This window comes from Nelumbo nucifera, chromosome 5 (assembly GCF_055504915.1).
Source record: "Nelumbo nucifera cultivar China Antique chromosome 5, China Antique-T2T, whole genome shotgun sequence".
NCBI classification, from domain to species: Eukaryota; Viridiplantae; Streptophyta; class Magnoliopsida; order Proteales; family Nelumbonaceae; genus Nelumbo; species Nelumbo nucifera.
The window spans coordinates 18,911,892-18,921,607 of NC_142653.1; the positions used below are offsets into that span (position 1 = coordinate 18,911,892).

Here is a 9,716-nt window from a genome sequence, read left to right on the forward strand (position 1 = left end):
CATTCAATATCAGTTTGAGAAAAAGAGACATTCATCCTGTCCTGATTCTTGTATCATCATCATCTCCCAGGCCCAGCTAATTGAACCCTGTTTAGTGTTTCTGTTCTGTTTATTGCCATCCCATTGTTAAAATGTGAAAGCATACTTTGTATGATAGTCTCTGGTAGGGTCATCCTCAAATCACCCATAGTTCCTGTTTTCAAGTTTTAACCAGCATTTTTTTCATGGCAATGTTATTTATATGCAGAAATCCTCACTTGCCAACTGAATGGTGACTCGGTTGTCATGTTAGCTGGGTAGTCCCAGATTTGAGTCCCGCTATTTCCACTTACGCTGAAAAGTTAGTGTTGTGTCAAATACCAAAAAATAAAAAATAAAAAATGAAATCCTCACCTGGCGTCATGTTATGGATCTTTAGGCTGAGAAAAAAAATCATAAAAGAACAAGACCTTTCAAGGCTTGAATAGCAAGGGACAGAAGGCAAAATGGCAAACACAATCTTGAATTTAATGAGAGAGAACATGACTCCCCACTTCTTTTTACCACAAAATTCACTTCAACCATCACTACTAGTCTTGTGACCAATTATTCATCACCATCAATACAATCAAATGACTCACCATCATTGAAGGAAATCATTTTTTTTCTTCATTTCCTAGTCCAACTTCCGGCTAAAAGTCCGGGGACTGGACTGGGCATTCATCATAGGGCCCATCATGCTGAGCTCTTGTGCTTGTCACCTTACAGTCCTACAACTCCTATTTTACAGATGTTAATTTATAAAGAGAAGAAAAAAAAAACACCTAGCATTAGAGACCCTAACTTCTCTACATAATTGATAACCGAGAATGTGGCGGCCCTCAAATCTAACTAAAAAGTTCTTCCAGGTACTCTTTTTTGTTTCTTTCTTCATCCTTGCTTCTGCCTTTGGTACTATGAACAGAAAATCAATCCATATGAACGCCTTATGAGAGAAAATTTTTGTTCCCCCTTTCTCTGCCCTGTCAACCCCTTGAATTGGGTTGAGCAGTTGTAGTAGCTGTAGGGCTACAAACAGCCTCTACTGATAATCGTTTCAAAACATTCGGGCAAGGATCTGCTCCAAAATTGCTGTTGGATATGGTTACTGCACATCTCTCCTGCCCTATGCACATCTGCGGCAAAGTAAACAAGAACCAAATGAGATATGAGAACCTAAGCCATACATTTGCATATGGATAGAACAAGGAAATCAAACATGACTAGCATGGGCAAATGGAAAACACAAGGCATTATGACACATGCAGAACCACTGTGCATGCAAGCACACACACACACACACACACACAAAAGCAAGCATAGAAACAGTCAAATATATATTTTCTCAAATTATTACTTTGCATATAGTGTGCATAAAGTTTTCTAGCATATAAATATGTTGTACAGCTAAAAAATACAAAGACAAAACAGTATATATTGTCAAGGGATGCTAGTTGACTAGAGAGGGAAAAAAAAAAGATAAAAGTTGTTCCTGTACCTTATCTAAAATGGAATATGAGGTTGGAGCATGACAAGTTCCCCGCTGAAAACTTCCACAAGTTCCCAGAGGGGTTCCAAAGCTTGCAAATTTTATGGCAGAGATGGACTGACCCGGAGCACAATGCAGGTGAACCTTGGGCCTGTGGAACTCTTCAGTTCTGTCATAGCTTTCAATTTGCCAACTCTTGATGTTTGGATGCCACTCAGAGACATCAGCACAAATAGTGGTTACCGATCTTTTAACAAGAGAAATTCGTGATGCATCTCCACCTATCTCCTCAAAAACTACCAACAAATTTTGGGTGGGCTTCAACCAAGATCTAGGCACATGATACCTGATGATCCAACATTAAGAGAATGAACACCAAGAAAAGGAGAGACACCTCCAATCCCAAGCTTATCTGGGTAGGTTATTATTAGAGAAAGCATAAAGAAAGGGGCATATGATGCAACATTGAAAGATTTCCATTCAAACACTCATTACCATCGTTGAGTTGGTTGGCCACAACCAGTTTGACACTTGGGAGGCCTGAATGTTCCAGTGTAACTACACCCATTGCAGTCACCACTCGCATGGATGGTCCAATATCTTCCAATGCTTTGACCATTGATCCATACTTGACCCTTCCCCATACTACCCATGTCTAAGGCCAATGGCTCATCTCCTTCAGGTGCATTGAAGTAAGCCTGCAAATTCCAATAAGAGTAAATTCCTAACAACAAAACTAGTATTCAACAGCTCAAAGTTGCATTAGCCCTTGTTTCCTTACCTTGTACCATGTCAATGGCTGCTGTTTCTGTACAGCTAATGATCCTCGTATCCAATCAACATTAGAAATTCTATTTGGAGACACAAGATCCATGGCTTCTCCTTTCAGGCCAACCTGTATATACATACAACATTGATAAGGCAAAAAATTCTGGATTCTATCTTGCACCACTAAAAAATGCAGAACAAAATATCCACCTGATAAGACCATTTCTGCCAAGTCAAGTCCCTTTTTCCCTCGTCAAGACCATGTAGCACAACAGGACCTAGGACTCCTGTGCTCCACATTTCATAATGTGTTCCAATATTCTTCAACCAAAACAATGAAGTAGGTCAGAACTAATTATAATTGTTTAATGATTTGATCAAGAAAGCTCAAAAGTCTTTGATAGCCTTCCAAGTTCAATTCTTGGAATGCCCAATAAAAAAGTTGCTGCTTTAACTCATCCTTGTGCTAGAAAAGGTTGCTATTTCCATCAAAATTGGGAATTTCATTCAGGCTGAACAAAATAAAATATTTCAACATTTTGAATATTTCACTGAAATTTATGTATTTTTTTATTTGTCATACATAATATATAATATACCAACATATAATAACTAATTACATTTATTCCATACACTTAGTTAGGACTTAAGTTTTATTTGTTTAATCATCTGTATTTTAAAAACCATTTTAATCATGTTTGAAATAAATGTATTTGGTGGTTTGAATTTTGTTTAGCTCAAACAAAATCAAAATTTTGTGAAGTTTCTTCAAGGTTATAAAGACCATGACATTAGCATATTCAGATACTGGGTCACTGTGCCTTGACCAAAGCAGGAAACTAATTAAAACAGGGCACCAACCGGCAATCCAACAGCTATACTGAGAAGTGCAATTCTATTGATTCCAGCACGCAGGTTGACCTTCCCTATAAATGTAAATCTTCTTTTCTCCCTTGTCCCAGAAGCAGATCCTATTATCAAGGTAAAGCAGAAACAACTTCATTTAACTTTTCAGATGAAAAAGGTAGAGAGCTTAAACCATCAAACCACAATCTTGTATAAGTGTCTAGTTCCATGAAATAAACATAAAACCAGTGTACCTGAAAGTTGTCCATTAACATAGACATGTAAAGCATGGCCAGCTGACTGCACTATGAGAGTTGGATTTTGGCCTCCACGCAAAAATGATTCTGACGAACTAATTTCAACACTGTAAACACCATATATTAAGTTATTATAACAGTATATACATGTAAGGAAATTGTTTGAATTTTTTATCTATTATTGTCCAAAAAGACTAAACTGTCAAATTTACTCTGCTGTAAATGTGTAGGCAGGGGCAAGCAGCTAAAGTTGATGGGAAGAATAAAGGAGATATCTAATGGCAGTATGATCTTCAAGTTAATCTTATCAATCCCATTTGTGCAGTTGTTTTGGAAGATAGAAACAGAATATGAGGAGCAGCTCAGTAAGGTCCCTTTATCGGATGAGCATGGCACCCCATCAGGTCATTAGTAGTATTAATCAAATTCACATCAATGCATAAAGAGAACAGATGATATAATTCTGATATAAAGGATAACCTAGCATCTCAGATTTCAAGACTTTCTATCACCATCCTTGAGAACAATATCAATATTGGCATATTGCCAAAATGCAGAGGGTCAGGACCCAACATGTTAATTTTCAGATTTAATTGATATACAGTGCAAAAGTATAATATGATAAGATCCATCCGTTACTACCCCCCCCCCCCCCAAAAAAAAAAGAGGGGAAAAAATCTTTACTGTATCCATTTGGTTATTGAGAATAAGAATATCTTATTGGAATTCCAGAAAAATCTAATGGCTCTGGCCAAATCATCTAATCATGCTGAATTTCTGTCCTTGCAATCTCATAGATCGGGTCCTTTCAGTGATTGTTACCAAGCCAAATCATCCATTAAAAACATTATATATGAAATAATTAAATCACTCAATGACACTCAGGGTGTAAGTATCTAAGTGTTTAATGTCTTTCACTCACCTAGTAATGTACCACAGATAGTCACTGTTATCACGGGTGACATTTATCTGCTCCAAGAGACCAACTGTGGTAATCATTGAATTGTCATCCAGTGAAGAAATATCTTCATCATATGTCTCCCAAGCGAGCAATTTAGAGTTGCTGGGTAGCATTTGCATCTGTGATGTCTGAACTCCAATCTGTGACAGAGGCATAACTAGTTATCACTTTAGCAAGTTTTCTATAGCCTTTAATTTATAAAGAACAATGAAATAATAAAAGAATAGCCATCTACATACTGTGTAAATATGTGATGTGACTCATTTAGTTTTTCGTTTGAAATAGATATCAATTAAACCAACCAGATTTTAAAGATTAGACAACTTAAGGTAAGCAAACGAGAAGCTAATGGATTTACTTACTTTTGCAGTGTTGAAGACCACATTTCTGCAGTCTGGAAGGATACTGATGGACCATGGTGGCAGGTTATAGTGCATGTTATTGAACATTACCCTTGCAGCAGAATTTGGGTTGTAGTTTGCAAGAAAAGCTGCACATCCTCCTGACCTAGAAGAGAACACATGAGCCTGGACAAAAGCCAATCATTCAATCAGGTCATAAATAAGTTCAGTTAATTATGCCAAAATCTATATTACCCAGATGCAACAAGGAGACGGTGGATACATTGCAGATTGGAGTTTAAACTAAAAATTGAAATAACCAAGAATAAAGATGTCAAATGACAGCTGAGGCAGAGAGATAATCCCGGAACAGTAAGATCACTGACCTGTTGATAGCTTCCTAAAGAGATAACAGTAGGGTCAGCTGAAACTATAGCTCGCTCACATAGCTTAATAGTTCTATGGAGCTCCTTCAGATGTCCATATTTTGGTTGCCTTATCAAACCTATCACATTTCAATGAAGTGATTAATTGGGCAGTAGCAAAACTGTCACAATCAAATAATCAATTGCATACTTGATCTGTGTTGAGAAAAACTTCAATTTTTTTACCGTATTCATCAATTGGAGCATCATAGTCATAGCTGGTAGTGATGAAAGGGCCTCCAGCAGTGCGTCCAAAGTTGGTTCCTCCATGGTACTGTTGTAAGCAGTTTCCATGGTTTAGTTATACCAAACTAGGATTTCATGTAGTAAAGGCTTGGGTTGAGGAACAAAAAGGCACAAATAAAACTAACCATATAGTAATTAACAAAGGAGCCTCCCTTTTGTATGAAGCGAGCAACTGCAAGTGCCAAGTCCTGAACTGGCCTTTGGTGAACTGTGCCACCAAATTCTGTAAACCTTTAAGTTTCATCAACAAGGGGAAAATGGTGAGTGGAGTAAATTTTAACTTCTTAGATAACAGATCTTAATGGAAGAAGTAATTTTACCAGCCACTCCAAGCCTCAGTCCACATTGCGGGCTTGTAAGGTTTGTTGGGAGAAAAGGCATCACAGTAAAAACCATTACATGCATTTATCTGTCATCATATTGGATAAGATTTAAACTCAGAACTTCTAATCTGATCAATTTAACAAACAACTGAAATGATGACTGTTATCGGGGTAGGCAATTATGTTTTTCTTTTCCCCTAAACAGAAAAAAAATGAAACATTGGTAAATAGGACAGTAAAACAAAATAACGAGGTTTTAGCCCAAGTTAAAACAACGGGTCAACTCAAGAACCAAAATCCATTAACAAATTGATGACAAAAGAACAAGGAAGTCTAACAACCTAAGATATCAAATGTGACACAAAATGTATTATATTCAAAGGAGAGATATTGCACAGCATGGGATAGATCTGTGGTAAACAGTGTAAAATCACTTACAACCGGATCTGGGGCATCATCTTGTTTGCACATGACCCATGGAACCCCAGTACCCAACTTGACGGCCATATTTGCAGCCCAGGTCATGTAAGAATAACCAGCAGACCCAAATGCTTTACTTTCTGGCCCGTACTCATTCTCAATCTGCATAAACAAAATCAGTATGGATTTGCATTATGAGCCACACCACAAATGATAAAATAGTCAACTGATGACATAAGAGCCTATATATTTCTGTGTGATTTGCTTATGAACCTTCCTGTGCATTTACCCATTAAAGAGAAGAGCGGGGGGGAGCAACTGTACAGTGCTGATATCCAAGAACTTGATATCATAAAACACTAAAATTTTCACATGCCGATGACCCAAAACCAATACCTGAGAAAGAATGATTGGGCCACCCTGGGACTCAAACAGCCTTTCGCTTTTCATCATCTGTACAATCTTCTGGGTAAAACCTTGCATTGCCATCTGCATTAAAAGGAATCGATGAATTAACAACAAAAAACTTCATAATAAATAGTTCAAAAACTAGAAACTGGATTAACTACAGTGAACATACAGAATGCATATAATTTACTCTAGTTTCCAAATTTGCTAAAGTTGCTTCTCGCTCTACTTAGCTTTGGATTACAGTGAGAAAGTAGCAGGGGTATGGGCAAAACAAAGAAAGAAAAACAGTAAGAGAAAGAAAAAAAAAGGGGGGGGGGGGGGGGGGGGGGGATAGGGGCAGTGGAGAAAGCGGAGACCTTAAAAGGCTCGTTATCTGTTCTGAAACTGATGCCTGGAACATACTTCAACCAAACAGGAAATCCTCTGCAACAGAGAGAAAGACAAGAAAAGAAAAGAAAAATATTCAGATCAAGAAAACATAATATGTAGTGTAGAAGAGCAAACACTCATCTCTAATCAAAACAAACGATATAACCAAAGAAGAGAAAAGGCCCATCTGAAATCAAAATATTTCACTGTATGACAAAAAATGAAGATCTACAGGAGAAGAAAAAGGGAGAAATGTAAGTACCCAAAATTCCATTCTCCACAAATATAAGGCCCAATTCGGAGATGAACATATAGCCCTGCCTTCTGCACTGTCTTTATGAACCGAACCAGATCGTATCTCCCTTCGAAGTTGTACTGAAACCCCAACAGAAACCAGAAGGAAAGAAATACAGCAAGAACACTCAATGTAGGCTAAAATCAAAGATTGCGGAGAGAGAGAGAGCAGAGAGAACCACGAGAACCACATACAAAAATTAAAAATGAAGAGTAAGAAAGGTACATTGCCGGGAGACGGTTCGTGCACATTCCAGAAAACGTATGTCTGTATAACATCCAACCCGCCCTCTTTAGCCTTCTGTATAAGATCTCCCCACATCTACAGAAACCCATTTCAACCAAACAACAAAGTTTCAGGAAAAATACATAAAACCAACTGCATTCAGCATTCTCCGGAAAGAGAAAATCATGAAAGGAACTTTAGAAATGGAGCCAAGAAAAAAAAAAAAAAAAGGAAAAAGGTAACTACTTCAGGGGTGCTTCTGGGGTAATGTATGGATCCGGAGAAGAGGATTCTCCTCTGCCCATTAATGATAATAGCTTTCCTATCGTAAGTCACACTGCACTCGATCCATTGCAAACCCAGAGACAGAACCAAGAAGAACAAGAACAACTTGGAAACTGAGGTGGTTTCCATTTTCACTTCGTTTACAGAAGTGAGAGTCTGTCAGAAATCTACACTTGAATGAGAGGGAAGAAATCACATTAAAGAAGGAGAACAGAGAAGGAACGTTTCTCGGTTACCACTCTGCAACAACAATAACAGGGTCCATTCTTCCCGGAGTCCCCTCACCCATCATTTTACTATTATATATACAGTCTCAGATGTAAAAGCCTGCATGTCCACTTAACAGTAAAAATCTGTAAAATTTATGGGCTTTTAAAAAAAAAAGTAAAATTAATGGACTTTCCCAGCATTTAGAAAAATGGAAATTATTAAAAAAAAACTCCCTGAATTTTCCATCCTTTTTTCTCAGTAATCCATAACCCCTCCCACCCTAATTCATGACACTATTGACAGAAGATTTGAGTATACGAGTCCTCAATTCTCTTCTTATAACTTCAACACGTAAAAGAGTAAAGGTATTTACACATTTTTTTCAAAATGTTAGAATAGATTTTTTGTCTGAATAAAAAAACATAAGGGAGGTATATAAGATTATCAGAAAACCCAAAAGTGGTTTATGTAATTTTCTCTTAAAAATATATTAATTATAATAAACCCCTTTTTTCTTTTAGTTTTCTCTTATTTTAAATATCTTTTAGTCTACCTACCCACAAGCTAGATAAACTGTTTTTGTGTACCATTGTGGGAAAAATAGGAAAGGTGTACAAGCTAACTACTATGTTCTGTAAGTGGAAAATAAATCATATGAAGAAATAGTCCATGGAGACATGGGGTTTCAGTTAGACATTTACTTTGAAAACGGTTACTTTGCCCGAGTAAAGTGATCAACCAACTTCGGCAGGGACTGAGAGAATCGTAGACCAGAACCATCATCTATAAACTTGGTCTCTGTTACCTTCTTATTTCTTAGTCTCCTTCATTTTATTCATTTATTTATTTTGGCGAGGGCTTAATGAATACTTCTGTCCTTTGCATGTGCTCTACCTGTACTCTATTGTCCTTTATTTACTCCAAAGGAAGGCTTATTTGTCTTGCAAAGTGCATTAGTTACTAATTTATTATTAAAATAACCAACATAAAACAGAGCCTAGCTATGATATTAGAGTAATAATAAAAGAATAGTGAAAATTGCAGGATTATGATATTAGATGCTTCAATAATGACCACAAATAGATTGGGTGCTTCATTTGCTGCTTTTGTCTCGGGGGATTGCCTTTTGGGAAAAAAAAAAAAACATGAAATGATGTGAGAGTGAGAGTTAGACTTCTAGATTCCCCCTCCCCAATAAAAATAAACACCAACCCCCTCCCCTCTTCCTTTATAATTGAGATATGCTCCTCACATAACGCGTTTCATACCAATCTCACAATCACATCCCACCGTGTATTGAGAACATCTTCTCATGAATAATAATTTCTGATGTATAACTAGAACATGCTGTGAGATCAGTGTGAGGCTCACTCGTGAGAAACAGATCCAATCTCCTTCCTTTATTCTTCCTCAAAGCCTTGCCTTTCTCTTTCTCTTTCTCTTGTATATTATTAATCTATCTCCCATGTTTTGTGTTTACATGTAACTATCTAACCATCAAAACTCCAAAAACGTAGCTGTCAAAGTCACAGGATTCATTTGCCTTGAAGCTTCTTCAAGGAAACCAAATTATTTTTCTTTTCTTTTTTTTTTTTTTTTTTTTTGTATGGTGGTGTGTGGTACACAAACATACCATGATGCTGGAAGCCTTGAATGAAGTACATGGTTTATAAGCAGAGGAATCAGGTCTCACCGTGCATTGGGAACATCTATCATACTTATCATGGGGATATATTCTCAATACATGGGTAGGTGGTGCTGTGGGGGGTCAATGTGATCTCATCTAGATGGACCATGATTGGATCATGGGTTGTCTTCTATTCGTAA

At 37.2% G+C, this 9,716-nt stretch overlaps 1 protein-coding gene across 1 annotated transcript; it reads right to left on the reverse strand.

The window, feature by feature from the left end:
* Positions 1-476: 476 nt before the first annotated feature.
* LOC104595588 (beta-galactosidase 3-like) lies at positions 477-7,967 on the reverse strand. Its single transcript, XM_010256371.3, has 19 exons — positions 7,641-7,967; positions 7,395-7,490; positions 7,137-7,249; positions 6,862-6,928; positions 6,491-6,583; positions 6,113-6,256; positions 5,672-5,760; positions 5,477-5,582; positions 5,292-5,379; positions 5,067-5,185; positions 4,702-4,866; positions 4,301-4,479; positions 3,376-3,485; positions 3,137-3,246; positions 2,486-2,596; positions 2,289-2,402; positions 2,003-2,205; positions 1,517-1,853; positions 477-1,154 (listed from the first exon to the last, which is right to left on the reverse strand). The coding sequence occupies exons 1-19, from the start codon at positions 7,806-7,808 to the stop codon at positions 1,005-1,007; spliced, it is 2,562 nt and encodes an 853-aa protein (XP_010254673.1). The 5' UTR covers positions 7,809-7,967; the 3' UTR covers positions 477-1,004.
* Positions 7,968-9,716: the final 1,749 nt, after the last annotated feature.

Bases quoted from the DNA above. Each gene is read 5' to 3' on its own strand.
- LOC104595588 (XM_010256371.3), bottom strand. From the start codon at position 7,808: ATGGAAACCACCTCAGTTTCCAAGTTGTTCTTGTTCTTCTTGGTTCTG. The intron at 7,491-7,640 runs GTAGTTACCTTT...GGGTTTCTGTAG, and splicing joins ACCCCAGAAGCACCCCTGAA to ATGTGGGGAGATCTTATACA. The intron at 2,403-2,485 runs GTGGATATTTTG...ATGTATATACAG, and splicing joins GGCAGAAATGGTCTTATCAG to GTTGGCCTGAAAGGAGAAGC.